The sequence below is a fragment of the Kwoniella dejecticola genome, chromosome 2 (assembly GCF_000512565.2).
Source record: "Kwoniella dejecticola CBS 10117 chromosome 2, complete sequence".
In the NCBI taxonomy this organism is placed as follows: domain Eukaryota; kingdom Fungi; phylum Basidiomycota; class Tremellomycetes; order Tremellales; family Cryptococcaceae; genus Kwoniella; species Kwoniella dejecticola.
Genome location: NC_089302.1, coordinates 2074103 through 2098904, shown reverse-complemented (window position 1 = coordinate 2098904; position 24802 = coordinate 2074103). Strand labels below are relative to the sequence as shown.

General features: G+C 48.6%; 6 protein-coding genes and 1 non-coding gene across 7 annotated transcripts; 4 read left to right on the top strand and 3 right to left on the bottom strand.

The window, feature by feature from the left end:
- Window positions 1-230: 230 nt before the first annotated feature.
- On the bottom strand, window positions 231-1476 carry I303_102213 (uncharacterized protein; the record flags this gene model as incomplete). Its single annotated transcript, XM_018405003.1, has 6 exons — window positions 231-412; window positions 550-641; window positions 778-797; window positions 880-981; window positions 1101-1237; window positions 1332-1476. The coding sequence occupies 6 exons, from the start codon at window positions 1474-1476 to the stop codon at window positions 231-233; spliced, it is 678 nt and encodes a 225-aa protein (XP_018265284.1).
- Window positions 1477-2271: 795 nt separating this feature from the next.
- On the top strand, window positions 2272-2386 carry I303_102212. Its single transcript, XR_001936487.2, has one exon. It is a non-coding gene; the product is annotated as a 5S ribosomal RNA (ribosomal RNA).
- A 961-nt stretch (window positions 2387-3347) lies between these two features.
- On the top strand, window positions 3348-10312 carry I303_102211 (uncharacterized protein; the record flags this gene model as incomplete). The annotated part of the gene is made up of 10 exons (XM_018405004.1): window positions 3348-3450; window positions 3520-3925; window positions 3998-5590; window positions 5652-5937; window positions 5995-9301; window positions 9357-9442; window positions 9499-9530; window positions 9588-9618; window positions 9677-9838; window positions 9896-10312. 10 exons carry the CDS (start codon window positions 3348-3350, stop codon window positions 10310-10312), a joined length of 6423 nt encoding a protein of 2140 aa, XP_018265285.1.
- Window positions 10313-11139: 827 nt separating this feature from the next.
- Window positions 11140-13292, top strand: I303_102210 (uncharacterized protein; the record flags this gene model as incomplete). Its single annotated transcript, XM_018405005.1, has 3 exons — window positions 11140-11707; window positions 11766-13057; window positions 13140-13292. 3 exons carry the CDS (start codon window positions 11140-11142, stop codon window positions 13290-13292), a joined length of 2013 nt encoding a protein of 670 aa, XP_018265286.1.
- Window positions 13293-13438: 146 nt separating this feature from the next.
- Window positions 13439-16191, bottom strand: I303_102209 (uncharacterized protein; the record flags this gene model as incomplete). The annotated part of the gene is made up of 7 exons (XM_065968492.1): window positions 13439-13471; window positions 13654-14060; window positions 14122-14740; window positions 14803-15098; window positions 15175-15613; window positions 15670-16038; window positions 16099-16191. The coding sequence occupies 7 exons, from the start codon at window positions 16189-16191 to the stop codon at window positions 13439-13441; spliced, it is 2256 nt and encodes a 751-aa protein (XP_065824564.1).
- A 1122-nt stretch (window positions 16192-17313) lies between these two features.
- Window positions 17314-22616, top strand: I303_102208 (uncharacterized protein; the record flags this gene model as incomplete). Its single annotated transcript, XM_065968491.1, has 7 exons — window positions 17314-18099; window positions 18148-18397; window positions 18508-20470; window positions 20527-20773; window positions 20880-21023; window positions 21109-21752; window positions 21806-22616. The coding sequence occupies 7 exons, from the start codon at window positions 17314-17316 to the stop codon at window positions 22614-22616; spliced, it is 4845 nt and encodes a 1614-aa protein (XP_065824563.1).
- A 308-nt stretch (window positions 22617-22924) lies between these two features.
- I303_102207 (uncharacterized protein) lies at window positions 22925-24588 on the bottom strand (the record flags this gene model as incomplete). Its single annotated transcript, XM_065968490.1, has 6 exons — window positions 22925-23045; window positions 23111-23788; window positions 23846-24048; window positions 24113-24222; window positions 24278-24286; window positions 24342-24588. 6 exons carry the CDS (start codon window positions 24586-24588, stop codon window positions 22925-22927), a joined length of 1368 nt encoding a protein of 455 aa, XP_065824562.1.
- Between the last annotated feature and the right edge of the window lie 214 nt (window positions 24589-24802).

Below are 24802 nucleotides of genomic sequence, written 5' to 3'. Positions count from 1 at the left end.
AAAGCGATTTCCCCGCACTTCAGAGCGATCTTACTTGTATGTACTTTGCTCCTCTGCACAACTGGTGGCCAGTTTGTCTTGTATGTTCATGTATTATTATAGAATAGATATTGCATTATTGTCTGTTGATATAGTATAGTACAGTAACCTGGTACTTCTTGCCAACTATCAAATGCCCCTCCTCCCCATCGTCGTACTGACCGTCCGAGCAATCTGATCTGTGCAGACGTTTACACAAACCCACCACCACCTCGTTTCTCGTCGATCCGCTTGAACCGCACTTCGATCTGCCGCTCGTTGATCAGGCACACGGTCGCCAGCCAGAAAAGGCCGATGATCACCTCGAACCCGTATATAGAGGTGAAGATATTTTCGAGGGTATAATCTGACCCCGGAGAGTTGGCTGATGTTACTGCATGAGTACTTTGCATCAGTACTAACCTCATCACAAAAATCACTCCTACAGAGGCGTGAGGTCGCGGCAGACCAAGATGCAGTGGAAGAATGAAGATTCACAGGAGCCGCTTGATAATAATAATTGATACTTACTACTTGATTGACAACCCGTTTGATTCGCCGCGAACACCGAATCAGCGCAGAATCCGAGTTGCGCGGTGAATCCTCCAGCTTGAGTGCCGTTGCTATGAAAGTATGCATGACATTTGAGTTTGCTTTAGCGAGTAGTGCTTTCAAGCGATTTGGAGTGCCATGTGGAACGACCACATCCGGTGGGACAGGACCGGACGGAACGGGACAGGACAGGACAAATGAACTTACACATAACCGCAACATTGGAACTATGATGGAACATCGTTAACAACGCTCTACTCAATTCCGTACTACAAGCATTGAATCATTATAGCTGTACTGTACACTTACTTGATCTTGAATAGCTTGTTGTACACCTTCGTTCTGCGTTATCCAGATTTGGTTGAATGTCGATATTTGTTCCAGGGAAAACATCCATACGTAACTTCCGAACTATCTGTCAGAGAGCATGCAGCATCAGTTTCGGTTCAATCAGGAATTACAGTATCGTCCCCTCGGTCAATTGAACATGACACGGTCACAGTCAAGATCAAAGGTGAGTCGTTACTCACAGCAAGTGTCAAAGAAGCAATCACTACCAGCCACCAATTCAGAAACATGAGCAACTTGGAACTCTCTGGCGAGGATAGGATTGCGGGGATGGATAAGAGGGTGCCGAATATGTATGTTGAGCCGAGGCATATTCCGACTAAGTGCAATAACTCGATGGTCAACATCAATTTCACATGATGGTCGAAGAACGGCACATAGGCCAAATGGAATGTGGATCGGTTTTTACTCACTAAGCTGGAAATTGATTTTCGTTCGAATCAACGACAAGATGAGATGACCAGGCTGAGAGAAGATGATAGCTGATACGATCGATAGAACACCCGCTGCAAAGAGACAGAGGTTGAGGAATGACCATACGAGAGTCAGTTTTCGCATCTTGCTCGAACGGGCTTTTTGTCTTGGTCTTCCTGGTGACCTTCAATGAGGTGTGGGGATTTGAATTTTCTGGAGAAAGGCTTGAACAGACGAGGGTCGTTGATATGTTGATCTGATTTTCTGTTAGGAAGAGTGCTCGAGTCCAGCTCGATTGCAATGTTTTATAATGACAGTATGATTGTATAAGCAGCGTGATAGATAGTAGGAGATCCGGACCGTACCAGACGGTTAGTAGATTCAACAATATAGAACAGGAAGTAAACAGGCGGCGAGATATAAGTAAGAAACAAGGAAGCAGAGAAGGAATGGTAAAGTCAACGTAGATCATCGAATTGGTCTAGGCTGAACCGCTTCCATCTCACTCATCGTGATCCAACCATCAGTATGCAGCAGACGTAGACGGAAGAGATCGGCTAGAATCGCAATAAAAGAAACGAATGATGTGTTTGTTTCGCTGGATACCTTGACTGAGTTTTCTCGGCGCTCAGTTACACGCGTCCGTGTCATGGTAATCAACGTCTTCTCCTTGGATACCATGTCGAAACGGTCTTCTTGGTACTTGGCGACGGCGTTGCGCAGAATACCTGTCAGGTACGCAGACTGACAGCCAGGGCCTCCTGATGGAGCAGCAGAATGTTTAATGGTACCATGACGCTGGCGAGGCGTGTGTTGATAGAGGATGCACTCAATTGATCGATATTTTGCAGATGATTCTGAGTGTAAGTGTTCTCAAAAGGCGAAGCTGCTGATCTGAATTTCTACTCAATTAACCATGTAGAATGTTGGTCCTCCATCTACGGCCATAGAATCCAGAAAACATCGCTTCCCGTCAGCTCAGCGTAATTAAGCTGGATATCGCTTGGTCAGTACCAAAGTGGGGGACCATTTGGGAATTCCAAGTGCTGTAGGTGTTCTTGTTCTTTTTTTTTTGGCTCTACTCGTGGCTCTTCAATACGCGGGATGATGGAATTATTTGAGTGGTATAAGTGCATGAATGTATGAATGTATGAATGACGTGGCATTGAAAGGGCTTCTGCCTCTGGTGATAGCGCTAAAGAGGAGCTCTGTCGATCTGTGATCTGTTAACTCGGTACTGTTCCCCGAGTTTCCTTTGTACTGCACCGAGTTGAACCAAAATGCGTGAGATAGCCGGCGAAGCGCGAGCCGGACCGGTTTAAAAGGGAAAAAGAGGGGGAATAGTTTAGACCAATCAGCTCAAATAGCTGCCGGCGGGGGGAATCTAACTGTTTAAAACAGTCAAATACCCTGCAACTCGCAGATTTGCCCTGAACTGAATTTCCTTATCTCTGAATCCTTTGAACCAATCAGATTGAGTTTTTGAGTCTGTTTTACGCGGAAAGCCGACTAAATTGATCAAAATGAGTTGACCTCGTGGTAATCCTTCATTTTTCATTGGACAAAATGCCCCTCCTAATTATTTCCGCTGTAAGCCGGAGAGTACTCTGGCACCTCGCACTCTGGCTGCACTTACGGCTATGTACAACCTGGAATTTTGGGTTCTCTCATGCATACATACATACAGAATAACTGAACTTCTTTTTTGTCGTTCTGATCATCGCCATCATAAGCTACTTCATCATCGTTCTGAGCTTGATCATCGTCTGAGTACTACAAAAGCAGCAGATTTTCAGGTCAAATCGCGAAAACAGCACAAAAGAACGCAAAGGCTCTTCACCTCTTATCTCTCAAACAGAAGCAGATCAGAAAAACAACTTCAACCACCTCCTTTACATCTGTGCGTATCAGATCGAGCAACCGATCGATCGGCCCATTGTCTCAGACCATTTGCAGCCCCAAGCTGATTGTGCTTATCTACACCGCAGCCGTCTTATCTTAGCCGGCGCCGCGATATGTGTGGTGTCGGGTTCATCTGTCACATCAAAGGACATGCAGCGCATAAGATTGTAAGCGATGCGAGGAACATCCTCTGTAATATGACCCATCGAGGGGCCAGTGAGTTGTAGCGATCCCGTCTTCTGTAGAAAAATGGTGCAGAAGCTGATCAATGCTCTGCACCTTTAGCCGGTGCTGATGCCCGTGATGGTGATGGTGCGGGAGTGATGACTGGTATCCCTCACGATTTCTTCGTTAGAGAATCAGCCCATTCATTCTCTGCTAAGCTCCCTGCTCAAGGTACCTATGCAGTTGGAAATGTCTTCTTCTCCAAAGAGGAATACGCCAGCCAACAAGCTACGTTTGAGGGTATCGCTATTCCCCTCGGACTGAGAGTTCTCGGTTGGAGAGAAGTACCCACGGACAATACCATCCTGGGTCCTGCTTCGAAGAGCAAGGAACCCAAGATCTTGCAGCCTTTCGTTGTTCTTGAGGAGCATTACGGTGCAGGAGAGCAAAGCAAGGAGGGGCCGTTCGATGAGAGGAGATTCGAAAGGCAATTATACGTGTTGAGAAAACAAGCTACACACAAGATGTGAGTGGCGATGGTGTTTCCTCTCTCTCTCTCAAAAGTCCGCAAAAAAGCATATCTGACAAAGTCTTGCAGTGCTCTTAAGACTGGCTTCTACATATGTTCCCTTACCCCCTCAAACATCATCTACAAAGGTCAACTCTCCCCTGTCCAAGTGTACAATTACTACCACGATCTCAACCATGCTCTTTACGCCTCGCACTTTGCCCTTGTCCACTCTCGATTCTCCACGAACACCTTCCCATCGTGGGACAGAGCCCAACCTATGAGATGGGCTGCTCACAACGGTGAGATCAACACCGTCAGGGGAAACAAGAACTGGATGAGAGCTAGAGAAGGTAATCTCAAATCAGAGAAATTCGGAGATGAGCTCGATCTGCTTTATCCGATCGTTGAGACCGGTGGATCCGATTCAGCCGCATTCGATAACGTCTTGGAGTTGCTGGTTGTCAATGGTGTCTTGACTCTTCCTGAGGCCGTCATGATGCTTGTGCCTGAGGCATGGCAGAACAACGATTTGATGGAACCTGAGAAGAAGGCATTCTACGCCTGGGCAGGATCGTTGATGGAGCCTTGGGATGGACCTGCATTGTTCACCTTCTCAGACGGTAGATACTGTGGTGCGAACCTCGATCGAAACGGTCTCAGACCTTGTCGATTCGTTGTCACCTCAGACGATATCATGGTCTGTGCCTCTGAAGTCGGTACGATTACCATCGAGCCTGAGAAGATTATCCAAAAAGGGCGATTGAAGCCCGGTAGAATGTTATTGGTCGATACCAAGGAAGGCAGAATCGTAGATGACAAGGAACTCAAGATGACCACTGCCAGACGACAACCTTTCGGCGCCTGGGTTGAGTCGCAAGTAATGAGATTGCCTGAAGTCGTCAGACGAGTCCAGCGATTCCAAGATATCTCGGTCAAGATCGACGAGACTCCACTCAGCACCGACCCTAAGCTATTGGCATTCGGTTACACAATTGAACAGCTTAGTATGCTCATGCTTCCCATGGTTCAAGATGGACATGAAGCTCTCGGATCGATGGGTAACGACGCTGCTTTGGCTTGTGTCTCGACTACGCCACGAACAGTGTACGATTACTTCAGACAGCTCTTCGCCCAAGTCACCAACCCTCCTATCGACCCTATCCGAGAATCCATCGTCATGTCGCTTGAGACCTTGGTTGGCACCGAAGGCAACTTGCTCGAAATCAAACCCACCCAACTCCACCGACTCCACCTTAAAACCCCTGTTCTTACCATTCAGGAGATGAATGCGTTGAAGCACATGAAGACCTCTCATTCCGACTGGCCTTCGATTACCATCGACATCACTTTTGACAAAGGGGAGGGACTTCCTGGGTATCGAAATGCCCTCAATAGGGTTAGACAAGAAGCTGTCAATGCTGTCAATGCCGGTTTCAGATCGATCATCCTTTCCGACCGGACCGTGGGCCAAGACCGGGTTGCCCTTTCTGCCATCTTGGCTGTTGGCGGTGTACACCATTACCTCGTTCAACAGAAGAAGCGATCTCAAGTGGCCGTCATGATTGAGACCGGTGAAGCGCGAGAAGTACACCACATGTGTGTGTTGGTGGGATACGGTGCCGATGCCATCTGCCCATGGTTGATCATGGAGATGATCCACAAAGTGTCCTCGGAGGGATTGTGAGTGCAGGTCACCGCAACCATGACAAATGATCTCGCTAACTATCACCCCGCTGAACAGAGCTAAAGACGGTCAAACTGCCGACAAATTGGTAGAGAACTACATGAAGGCTATGGCAGAGGGTATGCTCAAGGTCCTCTCCAAGATGGGTGTATCCACTCTGGCCTCGTACAAGGGTGCCCAACTGTTCGAGATCCTCGGTCTGCACGAAGAAGTCGTCGCCGAATGCTTCATCGGGACCGCCTCAAGAGTACAAGGTGCTACCTTCGAACTCCTGGCTATGGACGCCTTTGAGTTCCACGAACGAGCTTGGCCTTCGCGAGAGACGATCACCGTCCCCGGTATGGTGAGTTGATGTGAAACGGTTATGTTTCAATGTGCATAGCTGATCCACCTTTTTCAGCCCGAAAGTGGTGAATACCACTACAGACAGGGATCAGAAATGCGAATCAACGATCCTGTGTCGATTGCTCAACTGCAAGACGCCGTCAGGCAAAAAAACCAAAACGCCTACGACAGTTACTCCAAGAACTCTCGAGAATCTATCAAGCGAGCGACCCTTCGAGGTCTCCTTGAGTTCAACTTCGACAATGGTCACTCCGTCCCAATCGAACAAGTCGAGCCATGGAACGAGATTGTCAGACGATGTGTCACCGGTGCTATGTCATACGGTTCCATCTCCATGGAAGCGCACACTACCCTTGCTGTCGCCATGAACCGACTCGGTGGTAAATCGAACACCGGAGAAGGTGGTGAAGATGCCGAAAGATCCTTGCCCATCCCTGGACCTGGCTCTGATGCCGATAGCCAAAACTACACCCACGCAATGGAGCTCAAACCTGTTTGGGATTCCAGAAGATCCGCCATCAAGCAAGTCGCTTCTGGTCGATTCGGTGTGACCTCCAACTACCTTGCCGATTCTGATGAACTCCAAATCAAGATGGCTCAGGGTGCTAAGCCCGGAGAAGGTGGAGAATTGCCAGGTCACAAGGTATCTGCTTCTATTGGTAGAACAAGACACTCTACTCCCGGTGTTACCCTCGTATCTCCGCCACCTCACCACGATATCTACTCTATTGAAGATTTGAAACAACTCATCTACGACTTGAAGGCTTCCAACCCTCGAGCTAGAGTTTCCGTCAAGCTGGTATCTGAAGTCGGTGTTGGTATCGTTGCTAGTGGTGTAGCTAAAGCCAAAGCCGACCACATCACCATCTCCGGACACGATGGAGGTACTGGTGCAGCCAAGTGGACTTCGATCAAGTACGCCGGTCTTCCTTGGGAACTTGGTCTTGCCGAGACTCACCAGACTTTGGTACTCAACAACTTGCGAGGTAGAGTCACTGTTCAAACCGATGGTCAGATCAGAACCGGTAGGGATATCGCCATTGCTACTTTATTAGGTGCCGAAGAATGGGGTTTCGCGACGACACCTCTAATCGCCATGGGTTGTATCATGATGAAAGCTTGTCACAAGAACACCTGCCCTGTCGGTATCGCCACTCAAGACCCAGCGCTCCGAGCCAAGTTCGCAGGTCAACCTGAACAAGTCATCAACTTCTTCTACTACGTCATCGAGGAATTGCGAGGTATCATGGCCAAGCTCGGTTTCAGAACCATCAACGAAATGGTTGGTCGAGCTGATATGCTCATGGTCGACGAGTCTTTGCGAACTCCTAAGACTGCTCACCTCGACCTGTCACCCATCCTCAAACCCTCTCACTTGCTCCGAAGCGATGTCGCTACTTACAAAGTTCGAGCTCAAGACCACAAGCTCTACGTACGACTGGACAACAAGTTCATCGATGAAGCTGAGCCTGCTCTTCAGAAGGGTCTCCCAGTCACTATCGACTGCGATGTAGTCAACACTGACCGAGCGTTGGGTACTACCCTGTCCTACCACGTCTCCAAGCGATACGGAGAAGCTGGTCTCCCAAGAGATACTATCCACGTCAACATGAAGGGTTCCGCTGGTCAATCTCTTGGTGCTTTCCTTGCTCCAGGTATCACAATCGAGATTGAAGGCGATGCCAACGATTACGTCGGAAAAGGTCTTTCCGGCGGTCGCCTGATCGTCTACCCACCCAAGTCGTCACCCTTCAAAGCCGAAGAAAACATCATCATCGGAAATGTCTGTTTCTTCGGTGCGACATCCGGTCAAGGTTTCATCCGAGGTATCGCTGCCGAGCGATTCGCCGTCCGAAACTCTGGTGCTACCTTGGTCGTCGAAGGAACCGGTGACCACGGTTGTGAATACATGACGGGTGGTCGAGTCGTTGTTCTTGGTCTTACCGGCCGAAACTTTGCTGCTGGTATGTCTGGTGGTATAGCCTATGTCTTGGATATGGCCCACTCGTTCGCTCCAAAGGTCAACAACGGTACTGTTGAATTGGGACCTGTTTCCGATCCTCAAGAGGTTGCCGAGCTCCGAAGCTTGATCGAAGATCACCGACACTTTACCGGATCGGAAATCGCCGATCGAGTCCTGCGAAACTTCCACCACTTCTTGCCCATGTTCGTGCGAGTCATGCCTCTTGACTACAAGCGTGTGCTTGAGGAGGAAGCTGCCCGAGTCGCCGAAGAGAAGAAGAGACAATCAGTCATCGACCTTATCCCCTCCACAACCGCTTCCCAAGTCGACCTCGTCGCTACTGGCTTCGATCCTATACTCCCTCGAGACGCCAACGCTCTCACCGTCTCCACCTCTCAACTTGTCTCCCCTACAGCTTCACCCAAGCCTAAACCCGCTGAACCGTCTATCGTCGATGTCGAAGATGCCATGATGGATGATTCCACCTCCAAGGAGAAACTGGCCAAGGTAGACAAGACCCGGGGATTCATGAAGTACAAGCGACTCAACGAAGCCTACCGACCACCGAGAAAGAGAGTCAAGGACTGGAAAGAGATCTCGACCAGGCTCAACAAGGGCGAACTCAAATACCAATCTGCCAGATGTATGGACTGTGGTATCCCCTTCTGTCAATCCGATACCGGTTGTCCGATCGCCAACGTCATCCCGAAATGGAATACCATGGTATTCGAAGGACGATGGCAAGATGCCTTGAACCGATTACTCAAGACCAACAATTTCCCGGAATTCACCGGTCGAGTATGTCCCGCACCATGTGAATCGGCCTGTGTGTTAGGTATCAACGAACAGCCGGTCGGAATCAAGTCGATCGAGTGCGCAATCATTGATAAAGGTTTCGAGATGGGTTGGATGGTACCTAACCCACCCAAACATCGAACCGGTAAGAAAGTGGCGATCATCGGATCTGGACCTGCAGGTCTCGCCGCTGCGGATCAACTCAACAGAGCGGGGCACACGGTGACGGTCTACGAACGTCAGGATAGGATCGGAGGTCTCTTGATGTACGGTATCCCCAATATGAAGTTGGACAAGGCGATCGTACAACGACGAGTCGATCTTATGGCTGCGGAAGGCGTCAACTTTGTGACCAACGCCAACGTCGGGGTGGATGAGAAGTATGATGCTTTGAACATCAAGGCGGAGAACGACGCTGTGATAGTAGCGACTGGAGCGGTTTCTCCTAGAGATCTGAGAATACCAGGAAGAGAAGCCGACGGAGTACACTTTGCCATGACTTACTTGGGTAATAACACGAAACATCAGATCTTCGGAGAGGGTGTGCCTGATTATATCAACGCAAAGGACAAGGACGTGATCGTCATCGGTGGTGGTGATACTGGTACGTCATAACCTTTCCATCCCGTCATTCAAGTACTGACAAGGAGTGCTCACAGGAAACGATTGTGTCGGTACCGCCATGCGACATGGTGCGAAGAGCGTCGCTAACTTTGAGCTTCTTCCCGAGCCCCCCGCCACTCGAGTAAGTCCATTTTCATCCCTGCCTGGGCCTCTCACTGACAAAGAAGTCGAAAAAAGTCGAGTTCGAACCCATGGCCGACCTACGCTAGGTAAGTTGGCAACCTCAGCTGTTTTATATGGCTAACTGAAGCTGACAACCGGTGCAGAGTGAAGAAGACTGATTATGGCATCAGTGAGGTGGGTAATCGCAATCTCAAGTCTTCGATATACTAGCTGACTCTGAGCGACTTTTCAGGTGGAGGCACACTTTGGACATGATCCTAGAGTCTACGAGATTAGCAGTAAAAAGTTTACCCTTGACGATAACGGTCAACTTACTGGTATTGATACCGTCAAAGTCGAATGGACCCAACAGAACGGTCAATGGAAAATGGAGGAGGTTGCTGGAAGTGAAAAGGTGAGTTCCGCTGGTGGCGTATTTTGACATCGTACACTGACCTGGAACACTTCTCAGCACTATCCCGCTCAATTGATCTTCCTCGCATTGGGTTTCCTCGGTCCTCAGACAGATGCGTTGGCAGCTCTAGGAGTCGAACAAGATCCTCGAACTAACGTCAAGACGCCTGCAAGCAGTTACTCAACTACCGTACCTGGCGTCTTCGCTGCCGGAGACTGTAGACGAGGTCAGTCATTGATCGTTTGGGGTATACGAGAAGGCAGACAAGCCGCCGAGGAAGTTGATCGATTCCTCATGACGGGTACCCATTTACCTGTCCAAGGTGGTATCGAAAGAAGACAATGGATAGCACCGCCTATCATCAACAAAATTGCTCAAGAGATAGTCGATGCTTCCAGCAGAGCTACGAGCGAATTCGAAGTTTCCTCTCAAGGTGTAGACATTGAGAATATCAGTGTCACTGCATCTGCTTAGACATTGGTTCCTCTTCTCATGTAGGTATATAGGTATTTTCTTTGGTTGTCAGATCTGCATGTAACATAGATGATATGATTCACATTCGTTCGAATACGCTGACTGGAACATGGCTAATCATATTTACTGATACGGAGGATCGTCGAAATGCCACGACAAGTCGCATATGTAATCTTGAGAACGGGCTGGCGAACGCGCGCGCTTTGGATTGGCGAACGCGCAAGATTCAAGTTGAATGCTGTTGTATAAGCTGTTCTCTCTTACTGACATATCGAATTCTGATAAGAATGGGTGCGTATGTGGATATTACCATAGAACGACTGCCACAAAGGGGCGATTATGTAATCAGTCACTTGATTCTTTGAGAAGCAATTCGACTTGATCTCGTCAGATTACATCTCAAGTTGTACTCAACGATCTCTTAAGCGTCATCAACAACATAATCAGCATATGGAATACCGAGATACGCATCCTGTCCGATTTGAGTATTATTCAACTCCGAAATCTGAATAGGGAACACATTGGATTTGTCGGGATAGGCGGAAACCACATACCAAGATCATCCTGCTGGGCCATAAGCCGACCTCAACTTAAACGAATACAAATTTGGCACGCCCACGGTATCAACACCTCCTTACGATATCACTCAGGGACTCAGGTGCAACACAGCCGCATTCAATTAATAAGTTATACGCTCCGCTGGACTCATAGTTAGTTTACCCAACAAGAAACAGCGGCCGCCAGAGCTGACGCGATATTGAGTAGTATCATATCATACAACACTTGCTGCTATCGCAACGGTACGGGTCGAGGTTACAGCATTCATTATGCCAATTAAACACGATACGTCTCAAAGGCTGTCATGTTCGGTAGCCGGATGTCAGTATGAGGCCAAGGATAATGGAACCCTCAAGCGACACGAGCGCTCTCACTTGATACCATCAATACCGTGCCCAATCGCTGGTTGCAATCGTATTTTCAAGGACAAGAACAGCGAAACCTATAGGGGACATCGCGATGCGAAGCATATCAAGTGCCCAGTCAAGAAAGACTGCGGGTGGCAAGGTGTATCTAGTGATATCAGATATCACGAACTCGCACACCCAGAAAATGCCTCGCTACTTGCTCCTTGCTCAACACCCGGATGCTTCATGTATCACGATCGGAAATCGCCTGCAACATTGACACACAGGTCTTGTACAGTGACTGGCTGCGTCGTCAAGCTACCGCCGGCCGGCATCAAGGACCACATCGATGCAGGGCCCCATATTCATGATCAAGCTCATGTGATGAAATGGCGGGAATTTGTGCGGCTGGAAGGGGAAGGCACAGGAGCTATCGATGGTGGTCGAGGTTTACAATCTCGTGCTAGGATGATGGAATGGCTGCAACAAAGTATGTGACAGGTCCTTTTACCAAAGATAGTGCTAAGGCATCCCGTGCTGAATCGCAGAAAATCCTGGCCAACGAAGCGAATCGCTCGTAAATTTGACCACTTATCTGGCGCAACATCGATTAGATTGTGCAAAGCTTGCCTCTGAGATAGGCTTGGAACAGCTGCCATCCCATCTATTAGCGGTTCTTTATCCCATTCCAAAGCTGCACGATGTACGCAAAGGTGGTGATTTGCCCTTCGGTCCACAAGATTGCTACCTTAACCCTGAATTTTCGCCGTCACCACTCCCGAGTAGCCCTAGTCTTCCACCAACGACCGATACCTTCAGATATGGCAACAGTACGCAGCTCGCCAAAGAAGTCGAACATTATGACAAATTGTGCCAGAAATTTCAGAAACTTACAGATCTCTCAAATCTAGAATTCCGAGCTGTTCTGCACCGCAACGACCCGAGATGTCTGGTGAGACACTGTTTGGCCATTCTCGTAGCTGCTGATCATCCGGATCACCCTGTCTTATTTGACCCTTTCGAATCTTTCATCGCGGCTAGTAAACGATTTCCGCCTTTGGGCCCGGAAGAGCATTTCGAGCTTTCGGCGCTTTCACCTCTCAGCACTGTCGAAAGGCATAAGCCGATCGAGAACACAAAGGTCGCTGAAGCCTCCTTACATCAACTGTGCGATATCTTGAACATACGGATCCCGGAATTAGTATATTGGCTCGCGGTTCCAGAGCTTATTCCCAACACACCCAACCGATGGAGCAGGATGGAAGCTTTCCTGCCCCTGTTATGTGCGGTCATCCGGTTTCGTACTTCTAAAGAGCAATCAGCTGAAAGGGACGTACCGTGGCCGTCCCCGTCTTTGATACGAAATCAAGGTTTCACAACCTTCAACATATGGCGAACACTAGACGATAATCTGGATCAAATTCTCGGAATGTCTCGAGCGAACACGGAAACAAAATTGAACAAGTCAACTCGAGCCAGCGCTGTAGCCGCGATCGATGCTTACCTTGGCAGTAAAAACTATCAGCAATTGCTAACAACGCTGAACAGTGACGTCTCGGGAACTTGGCGCATGTTCGCCAAGGTCTACGCTTCCTTGTACGCTCCTCTCATGCAACAAACAGACGCAGAGGTTGATCTGGCTCCTGCTTGTCATGCCTTCACCGGAACGATCAGGACCCTTATCCCCGATCTCACGAAGAAGGAGGAAGTAGACGGCTTCGAGCATAAGCAAATGTATACATCCTTGTTCCGTGAGGAAGATCTCATTCTACTGGATCTCGTGTATATCGTTTTCGGTACATTCGAGGGGTTCATACCATCTCTCAGTCATGTACTAAGGGTAAGTCGGCCGAAATGGTCATGTTCCCTTGCTCACATGGTGACTTCTTGACTAGCACGTTTCCATTGATAAAATTCTGCAGTTCTGCACACGCGGTGCAGCTCATTTTGCGGCTCTAGAAAGGACGCCTAGATCTCTACAGGCCTTTCTCGATACGCACAATCTGAAGGAGCAATACGAGGGATTGATATCGGACCCTACATTGGCTGCCGTGGCACTTCAGCTGGAAGATTAGCAAAATGATAAGGGGGAATAGAGATCAAATAAGCTTAAGGAAACTCAGAGAAATCAGGAGATTTGTATATATCGAGCGTGAGATGAGCTGTACACGTTGAGCACGAGATGCATCGGAAATTCAATATGTCGGAACTTTGAATGATTTCAATTCCAAATCGTCCGATCTTTGTTATTCTCCTTCAATTTCGTGAGCGAGTTCTCCAGGACCTCCGTCAGACAGGTATATGCAGCTTTTTCAAATCGATTACTCGTGCTGATTCGGTGAAACGGATCGTCATGGGAATCAATCTCTTTACGCAGAGGGTGTCTGAAATAGGTCTAAAATGGTCAGCGAATGGTGACGCCGTTGCTGAACTTACCATTCCTGTCGCACTTTTGGGTATAGGATACAGTCGCCTTAGGTTGCCGATATGCCGTATCAACTGCTCGTTCGCAAACTGCAGTTCAAGCTCTGTACTGAATACGGCCTTGACCATGAGTCGCAAAGGGATAGAAGGATATCGCTGGATTATTGCTTCCAGGATTCGCTTCCATACCACCTCGGCTGTGATAGGTGTAGGAACGGTGAGGGTGGGGATCTTCGCCATACTGTACAGGTGAATGTAAACTTCTTCTATACACTTCTCGAGATTTGATAGGTCAAGGTCACTGGAAGCTATATCGAAAATTCGAGCTTTCACTTCACTCCACTGTTGGACATTGAATCTATTCCAATCAACGATATTGACCTGCAGCGGTCGAGCACATTCGGTACAACCTAATGCGGCTATGGGTAGGAGTGATAAAAACGTCAATGAAGGCTGTATCCTTGTGTTTTTGTCACTTACCGGTCATCAAGGTCTCCATGGCAGCTACTACCGGCGTGGGCACCTCACTGATCCCTGACCAACCAAAATGTAATAAGACCTTACACTCCCATTCGCAACGCGGTTCCACCGACACGATGTCCCTGACTAGATGATTCACTCCCTTATGGCGGTGTCCTCCTTGACGCATCGCAATATCGCGGGCTCTACCAACATACGCACCGTACGACAGCCGAGTGGTTGACGGTTTAAGATACCTGATGTACAGGCCGGAGACGTGCGCGCTGTTGCCCGGAAGGAGGTCCGCCACAAACGTTTTATAATCAATGAACGTTGCTTCTGGAAGTTCGGCGGCGGAAGTGAAGGCAGATTTGATCGAGTGAGATACCTTGCGGAAGAGTAAGGCGATAACCATATCAAAGGGCTGTTGGATCCATTGGTATGTTCCTCTCATCTCATCAAGGCTGACTTGAAGGCTCTCGTCCTTCAAGACGATACTGCGTATAGGCACTAGTAGGACGTTGCGAAAGCTGCCCGCGAAACGATATGACTTCTGCAATAAGCCCTGACGATCGATCTTGAACTGCTGAGAGGATGACTTTGCCAGGATTCGGCGAATATACGGAATGCATTTCTCCGTCTGTTGGAGGGGTTGAAAACTCGGGGTCAGATCGAAGCTCCCATTTTCCAACTTGGACTGACCAGTTTGAGTTCCGCAACCCCGATGTATTTCCAATTCCGCACCAGATAGTTCAACATCCATTGATCCACTTCTTCATCACTGGATTTTTTCATTGCTAACGCCTTTCTCCTTGAAACACTCTGATCCCATTTTTCCAGCTGTACTATTTGAGCTTCCAATTCATCTAACTCTTCTTCATCTAGCTTCTCTTCCCTTCTCATCCTATCTTCTTTAGACATGGCCTCTTCCTCTTCCAGCGGCTCGTCATCGTCGGCTTCATTATCATCTTCGTCGTCATTAACGTCTAAGAGGGGCACTGCGCCAAGGGTAGAAGACTGTCAACGGAAGTTCCATCCTATCGTCAGCTACTTGACAGTACCCTGTATGCTAACGATAGCCGGAGAAAGGACTTGCGTCTGTCGTCACACCTGATAACTTATCGGGTTGCCAGATTCCCTTTCTAGCGATGACACCTGGTGTTACCTCCCAGTCTGAAAAGGGTGCATCGCTCAACACGAGGGATTGCCCACCGATCTTCGTTGGAGTGGCAAGCTCATGCTGACCTTCCGTAGACTCGCTGGCAGTTGGAAGGGACGCCCATAGACCCTTTCTTTTAATCACTTCGGGAGTCACCTCCCAGTCAGCGAAGAATGCCGACGTTGGACTCAAGACAGACAAGCCAGCTGTCTTCTTTTGGGGGGTAGCGAGAAATCGAGCTTCGCCCATTTGGACATTTGAAGGGATCACAGGAGTTGGCGACGCAGGATGATCATCATCGGAGAAGTCAACGAGAGACGTCAAAGGAGAAGATTTGGCTGATGTCTCGGGTGACTGGCGAGTAGACAATTCAGCATGCTGAACCTGGTGAACAGTCAGAACGAGCTTACCTTGGGCTTTTGGACCTCCGATTGGACTCGAGAAATCTCATGACCACCTTCCCAATCAATGTCCATCTCATCTTCGCTGCTGTCCGATTCCCGTCTTTCTGGTTGTTGGGGATGTTGAATCTTGGTATCCTCGGCATTGGAAACAAACGATAGCTGACTCAACTCTGAAGAGAGCGCTTCCATCTGAATATGATATGGATCGGCGGGCTCCTCAGTATCAGTCTTTTGGCTGAAGGTAGGCGATGGAGGATCGACAGAGATGGCATCGATGTCTAAAGCAGCTGGCGAAGAGGATGATACGAATATTGGAGAATCTTTTCTCCCAGAAGCGGCTCGTAGATCGACGGCTGATTTTTTCTTTACAATACCCTATTCGCCAGAAAAACATGCTCAATCAAGTGATCCAATAAAATGGTTGCGAAGCCTTACATCTTCATTATCAGATGGTTCCACCGGACTGCTGCTAACGATTCTCCTCTTTCTTTTCGGTACAATCATGCCTTCTGGAGAAGGCGACGACATCGTAAAATTGACCTATTCTCATCGGTATCAGATGCGATCTCATCGATAGCTCCGTCTTCTCGTCAGCTCCACTCACTGTATGGATATGACGAGACTCCAGCGTGCTTGATGGATGGATATATTGAGCAAGGCTAGATCAACGGTGTTAGAGCTAGCACGGCAGACAGGTTGGGCGTGAAGCAATTCGTTTGGGAGAGTCAGAGAGCGGAGAATTAGACGGAATGCATCTTCAAAGAGTAAAGACAAGATACCTCAGTAACGAGTGAGAGAGATATCATCGTCCTTGGTGATTGCAGCGGTAGCAGAGCGATTTCGCCAAAGGAACATAAACAATGTAATAGATTAAAAAACACTGATCAGCGCTGAGAATACAGAGACTAGCCGTATGCGACAATCAAAGCTGAACCACATCGTGGATTGTCGCTCCCTGCTTCCATCGTGGGATGTCATTGTGTCGCTCAAAAGAGCTATCACCGCTTCTCTCCAGACTTAGGTCATCTCCATCTCGAAGACAGTCTTCAGCATCTATGTTGTGGCAGGTTGTATCGTATGCCGCCAAGCCTGCGTGAAGAGATCAATTTTAGCTCTTTGAAGACGTTTACTCTCAGGCAACGTAAGTTTTACGAAACACGTGTAAATCGTGGCATTCGTCCCAGTCACCCCTTTCTCGAGGAATGCTTTGTGGCGTCTCCTCTATATCTCTGCCTACCAAGCTCCTCGATGTCTACAGGACTCGATAGATGGGCAGTATTCGCTTGCTCCATTCAGTGGGAATTAGTCAGCAGCCCATGATCCCATCCAAGTCAAGTCGTGATTCTCGATGGGTATGTAACAGCCCAAAGGATGGTCGGTTCCATCAAGACCGTTCAACGAGCACTGACCACCCTGTTATGAGCTACACCACGTGCTCTTAGTGCAGATATATGACTACCCTCACAAACATCCTTCCATCTGTCAATCCTTCTTGCCTTTTAGCGCAATGTTTTGTTAGGTATTCTGACTTATCGAGACTGCAAACGACTACGATTGGGCATTTACTTATGGAACGTATAATCCGCATATCGGGATTATACCGTCATCTCCCTTCCTCGTCCGTCCAAACATTCCTCAAACGCCTCCAGCATGTCTTCTCCTGCTCGTTCCAGCTGGGCCACAACGCCAACGCCAAGCCGCTCTCAACCGCCATATTCAGAAGCTTCCTCAGGATCTCAATCCCCTGAATTGGAGGTACATACACCTCATCCGGTCGAAGAGCTGGATCAGGATCATGATACCGATGATGATGAGGATCGACTAGATGCGGAATTCGATGATACTTCAAGTATGATTAGTATCGATAGTAGAATTAGTATAGATACTAGCACAACTATGTCTAGTCGAGGGAGCAGAAGCAGCACGGGTAGTCGGACAGGTCGGACAAGAGCAAGTATCAGAGGTGGAAGGCAGAAAGGAGGGAAAAGCAGAAGTGGTCCGTCGGGTAAACACTATTATCCTGTCGACAAATTCGCCCAATTCTACCAAAATCCCTACATCTCTAGTCATCTCAGAATGATGATATCGGTTCTCTTTGGCATCAAAACACCGGAAGGCTTAACATCGAACATCCCCTCTTATATCGAGTCATTCCTCAGAGAAAGAGGCGAAGCTGGGGAGTTCGGCAGGACGACTAATCTAGTTAAAGATGACCTGCCAGCGTGGAGAGTCCATTACGAAGTCTTTCATCAAGTTTCAACGATGCTGATACGGGCTGCTGGTAGTTCTCGTGGGTGGGACCTCTTGGAAGCATATAGCATTAGACGGACAAAGGGATCTGGAGCAACATATCGGTCACAAACCTATCCTTCCTGGACGAAGCCTAAATCGACTACTAAGCAAAATCAGAATGCTGACCAAGAAGCAGCTGCAGAGGTGAGTCAATTGTCCATGACTGAATACGCTAACGCCTCACAACGACAGATATGCATTCCGGACGATGTTGGACGCCTAGTACTTTTAGGTCTCTTTGGCAGCAGCGGTCTCATCGACCCAACCCATAAAAGCTTGAGGCGTGGTACCAAGCGCCTTGGCGACATCTTCACGAAAGAAGTAGTCGATTTCTGGAGAGTGACGGGCAAAAGTTATGTGCAGCAAGGCCTGACCAAACGCGTTTCCAAATTCATCGCTCAAGAGAAAAGACTGATCCCAGACATTGACAAACTCGCGATAGGTACGTTCTATGTGATAAGGAAATGCGCTGATAGATGCCAGAGCTTGAGACGATATGGGCCACCAGGAAGTCGAGAAACGCGATCGATACCCGAAAGCAGCTGACATCAGCGGGTACGAAACTCAAATCGAAATTAGATCGCTGGAGTCAGATAGCGGATTTCATTCGACCTGGCGACGAACCCCCAGAAGATCTCATCGACAAGACAGTCCTGCTATATGAAATTGGTGATCAGATTCCAGGAGGTAGCCTCATCTTCAGGCGAGACGATGATGCAGCTGAGATAGCTTTGGAGGAAAACAACGCTAGAAAGCGCAGCAAACAGGCATCAAAAATATCAAAAATACCGATTCAAGCAGGAGATGATGACTTCGATGAATTAGATGATTTTGATGAAGTGGCCGTGTACAACGAAACATCGATAATGCCGGATCTATTACCAAATCAGGATAATGACGATTTGTTGCTTCCCGAACACTTGCAGAAACCTTCAGACACTCGACATGCCGTCGAGCCTGAGTCGCAAATAGGAATGGGCGTGTTCGAGAAATTCAACGAAGCTCAGTTATTCAGATTCTGCCGGTTCAAAGAGGGTGAATGGCCAAATATCTCTAAAATCGATAACTTGCTCAGCAGTGAGGAGACGTTGGTGCCACTCAAAGGACGACTACACCAATACATGGGAGCCACTGTAATGCTTTCAAGAGCCTGGGCAGGTGTAGAAGGGCTGTCATCAAGTAGCTATTCAAGCGGCGTTCTCGTCAGCGATGAAACCTCGATGGGCAAAACTCTACAGGCGATCTTGTTTTTGGGTGCTGTCTCTCACTATGCTCACACCCGGTTCAAGATGGATTTGCTCAATCAGCGCTTGACGGACAAAGACCTAAACATAGATCAGAGACAGGCCCTAAAGAGGGAGATTATTGGCATCAGATCTGCAAGCCCAGCTGTCGCAATATCTAGTCATGCCGCCAAGCTCAAAAGCTACATGGCGAAAGAGGACGGCGATTTATCCAGATCCATTGAACAATTATACACCCAGAATGTGTTCCCCGCACGACAGCCAGAGTACGCACTTTTTGCCGAAACAAACGATCCCGCACCGCCAAGACTACCCCATATCATAGTTGTACCTCCCGGACTAGTCGTACAATGGAGTCAAGAGATACTGAGATACACCACTTCCTTAAGATGTCACGTCGTCCGAACATGGCGGGGCGCTAAGCGCGTGGTTAAGAGGATACAGTCGATGATAGAAAACTGGAAGTCATATGAAACGGAGATGATGGAATCGGGGAGCTACGAGGACGAGCCCGAGGATCGTCCTCATCATCAAATCATTCTTATCGGGACATCCGCCTTGGTCACACTATATCGAGAATTCGAGAAGTCTCCCTTCGATGCCAATTCTGAGATAGTATCTCTGTTCCAGATGAATTACGCAACCCTTGTTTTTGATGAGGCTCACAAGGCCAAATCACCGACATCGACTCAAACGGCCGTATGGAAACTAGCCACACGATCATCGTTCCGAATTGGACAAACGGCGACTCCTCTGGTCAACGGTGCTGACGATGTTTGCTATATCTCCAATGCCTTGAACTTTACGCAAGCGGCTGGTATCACAAATGTTCCAAAGGATCAGATTCCTCAGTGGTTCGAGAGATTGAAGATGGAAATGCGCAAGCAAAAGAAGGAGGATCTTCGCGGGGTCAAGGTTGATGCTACAACCTGGTATATACCGACCGGTGAGGAGGAACACGAGCGGACTACCAAGGCCTTTTCAGCACAAGAACGTCCTTCCTTGCTTGCAGATCACCTGAAAGTGGCTACCGACATCTCCGATGATCTAGATTTTTCAATAAAACAGGCTTTGGGGCAATTCTCCCCTTACATCATCAAAAGAAGTCCAAATTGTACAGACCAAAATGGAAAACCGTTGCTTCGATTGGGCGGCTTGTCGGAGACAATCTTGAATGTAACTTTGACCGACCCCGAGGTAGAAGACATTGTATACTATTTGGAGGATCAGCTGCCTATTCCTGGTGATAAGGAACAAGAGGACATCCCGAAGTAAGTTACGGAACCGATATTAGTCTCGAGATATTTATCTTTGAGAATACTTGCAGCGGGCTGGGCTTTTATGGGCCAGCTTACATCAGCGCTCGATCCGCTACTTTGGCGCCTGCTTTTTACGCCAATAAAGGTTTATCCTCTCCCCAAGCAAATCCTCGTCGGTTTCAATTTACCAAGATGAATTGCGCAATCGACATAATTATGTTGATTATGGAAGAGGAAAAAGACCTACCAGACGCAGAAAAGTCGAAATTTGCTGTTCATTCTGAATCGGTAGCGGCTCTTGCTCAATGGAACCAAGTGAGTCTAGTTGGTAGCAGAGTGTGACTGATTGGTACAGCTCTTGGCGTTGCATGGATTGTCGAGCCGCAGCATAACAGGACAGACTTCAATTTCAGAAAGACAGAGGATCTTGTCGGAAGTTAATCAAGATGCAAGTCATCCTTCCGATGAGGGTTGGGACTTGGAGGAGCTTAGCCGAATTCTCACCTTGTCACCTGCGGGCGAGCTTGGTCTTAATGCGTGGAGGTGTAATGTCGTGATTCAGCTGGTAAGCTTTGCCTGCCTTAGAGGACTGTGAAGATGTGCTGAGTCTTCAGAAGACATGTCCTTGGAGCTTGTCGACGCACAGGCAGAGAATCGGTCGCCACAGACGAACACCTCCTAATCCCACGGTCAACCCTCTTCAGGTCCGAGTTTTCTCGATTTTGGCTCTCAATTCAACCGATGTCGTTCAGTATATCGCGACGCTGAAGAAGGGAGCTCTGAATGATAGACTACACGATCTATTGTACGAAGGTGCCCAAACAGCTTGGGCGGAAATGGGTCTTGATAGATGGAACAGGCGGAAGAAAAATCGGTTCGCCAACGGATCTCAGAGTGTTACTCGACATCAAGGCAAAATTAACGATGTGCAGCAGAGATTCTTGGAGCAGATTGGTCTAACAAATATGATCCCTTACATCTCATGTGGGTCCAGGAGCCTGCGTGAAGTGTTGATCGGGAAGATACGTCGAGAACTCAAAGACCAACCGACGCTTGCACATGACATGATCGAAGACCTTAAGGATCCCGATGGTGAAGAAGACGAAGAGGACTTAGCGCCTAATAATGCTACACACGGTTCATTCTTCGCAAGACCGCTCGCTGAGCAACTGAGATTAGCCATCGAAATGGGCAAGGAGAATCGGGAGAATCATTCGAGAGCCCCTGTGCTGACTCGGGAGGAGTTTAGCAAAGCTCAAACTAGGTCAGCTGAGGATTGGGCTATAGAGACGAGGTGAGTCGTGAGAGCCAGAGGTCATGAGCTGTAAACTAATCTTGTACCGTTAGGATGGCACTTCAAACACAGAATGTTACGTGGCTTCGTTCTCAAGTGCGCCAAATAGCTTTCCAACATCGATCGACCCTTTTACGTCACGCTTCCTACCATCATCGCAGCTTAGTCGCAGCGCTCAAAGAGAGACTGAATTGCCCCGGACTCGCCGATGTCGAATCAGACTTAGACCCGGAGGAATTAGATCCGGAAGAGCCAGACGTTCTTGAAGACGCTTTGCAAACTCTACTGGATCAGGTGACGGATCTGCAGTACCGAGATCTACTGTCAGATAGCGAGACATGTCCTGAGACTATCGATGCGTTGGTACGATACGTGGTGAAGGGGGCTTCCTCAGAGAACAGTGGCGATGCTACCTCTAGTCGACGCAGGCGGATCTACAACTTAGCTACTGGTCGCTTATCTGTCCCGCCTCATCAGAATCTACCTTCAGCTGATTCCACCTCGAAAAAATTGACCCCTTCGATGCGCAGCTCCCCATCGGAAGATCAACCTGGTGGGCTCCGCAGCAGACGTTCTTCGCTGTCCATACCCAGACTACCTACTTTACCCGAGAATTCTCAAGAAGACTCCCAGCAATTGGTGAGACAGAGTAAAGGGAAACAGGTCTGTGAGGACAATGCATCATCTGGAAGAAAAATTAGATCTCGATCGGGATCTTTGGAGGACGAAGACATGAGACTAGCAATCGAAGAGAGCAGGAGATCAAAAAGAAAGGATGAAGAAAGAATGGAAATAGAGGCATCGCATGAGAACGAAGCTGGGCCGTCAAGACATGCCGGAACATCCAAACGATTCAGGAGATAGGCATGGTCGGTAGGTATAGAGCAGTGGACATGCGATGGTTCATATGGGAGCTGGACCTGAAAGGATGAATATGGTGGCATCACACGGGAAGGTGGAGGATCAGATTTTATATATGAACCATTTTTAGAATACAGCCAAAATGCATCACGTTCAGTCGTTCATATTGTAATACCTTTGTTTCGATCGTTTCCTTCTTGGCTTGCGCGTTCGCCAACCCAAAGCGCGCGCGTTCGCCAGAGCGATTTTGCGAAAACATATGCGACTTTTTACTGCATATTGAGATCGAATGGATAAGGTGTATATTGCTATTAAATGGTAAGGTGCCGCACCCCTTCTGGAACAGGGATCTTGTTCAACCTATCTTCATCCGCTCTTGCCCAGACTTCCGCGACCACCTGAGCAACATTGAGCAGCCTGTGCTCATCGTATCTTATGGTGAAAGGCATATTCAGCGGGATTCCGCAAGTCTGATCGATCCGGATATGGGATCTCACCTTGGTCCCACTAGGGTCAGGCCTATCGGCATTCCATTCTCTCCTGCAAATCCAGGGATATGCACGCACGGTACATGCAGACTAGTCCACATCGCGCAGAATTTCGGTGACCCTGTCCATCCTAATCCCACAGGCGCCTCACCCTCTACAGAGGGAGTGACAATCGCGTCGTACCCACTCGCAATCTTATCAATAAGCGGACGGAGCGAAGCCACTTTATCGTACGCCTCCGTGATCTTCTGAGTGGGTATCTCCTTCTCGTCGTAGATTTCGGTATGAACATACGTTGATAACTGATCAGGCTGAGTTTGGTATTCTCGCTTAAACGATACTCTCCCTTCTGATTTATTGATGGTCCAAGCTAAGCCACCGCTTATCCCATCAAACTCCTCCGGCAAGTCCAGACTCACTACGTCCGCACCTGCTTGTCTGAGCAACCCAGCGGACCGTTCCCAAGCAGATTGTAGCTCAGGCGACGGATCTACCCATTGATCGGTTTTAACGTATGCGAATTTGCAGCTTGATAAGGGTTTGAGAGGTAGGGCAGTCGGGACACTCGTGGGGATCTCAAAGACTGATAAGAAGAGCTTCAGGTCTTCAATCGACCGAGCAAATAAGCCGACCGTATCCAAAGTCGGAGCGTAGGGTTTCAACCCCCAAGTGGAAATTGCGCCCCAGCTACCATCACATCTTGTGAGCATCCATCGCAGTACCCATAAGAGCGAAGGCACTCACGTAGGCTTGATACCGAATATTCCATTATAGCTCGCTGGTCTCATCGTACTTCCGCCTGTCTGGGTCCCGAAAGCCAGGGAACATTGAAAATCCCGCAGTGCAGCTGCTGAGCCTGACGATGAGCCACCTGGCGTTCGGCTCGTATCGTACGGGTTACCGCATCCCTCCGGTCCTATATTCGAGCAAGCAAATTCGGTTGTGTGCTAAGGAATGATCAGTCTGGTGTCGTATTTAGGTGCAAAGTCAAAATCGCAAACCGAGACTGACTGTTTTACCGAAAATTAAAGCTCCTGCTGCTCTGCATATCGCTACGCACGCTGCGTCGACGCCAGGCTGGCTATTCTTGTATATCGGCGATCCATGCTGCGTAGGCATGTCTACAAGATCATCAGGACTTACTCTCCAAGAACACTTATCATGAGATCAACGTACCTTGAGTGTCTGTACTCATGTCAGCGAATCTTGGTGAACCCGCAAAAATGGGCATTGGACCTACTCATCATGTCCTTGACAGCTAACAACACCCCATGCAGCCTGCCTCTTTTCTCCTTTGGTATCCTGTCAAGCCTCCTTGCCTCTTGTATCACCCTCTTGCGATCCGTATACACCCATGCACCGATGTCAGATTGTCGCTCATCATATCGCTGGAGGTGGTCCAGAGCCATCTGCTCGATGGTCAGTCGACCGTCAGAGACTAGCTTGATCGTCTGCGAGGCAGTGAGGAAGTTGGATGGAATGCTCATGATCCTATGAATCTACAGAAGGATGGTAGAGACCGTAGATATGATGCATTCTTGTAAGTTATCTATGGTGTCCAATTGATGAACAGACAGATAACAAAGCAGGGGCATGTCTTTTCTTGCGGTCATGTTCCGGACGACCTCCACCATACGGATTTAGCCGACCGTGCCGAACGGCGAAACTCCATCATAGCCCTAAACCAGGTCTATATGCAGC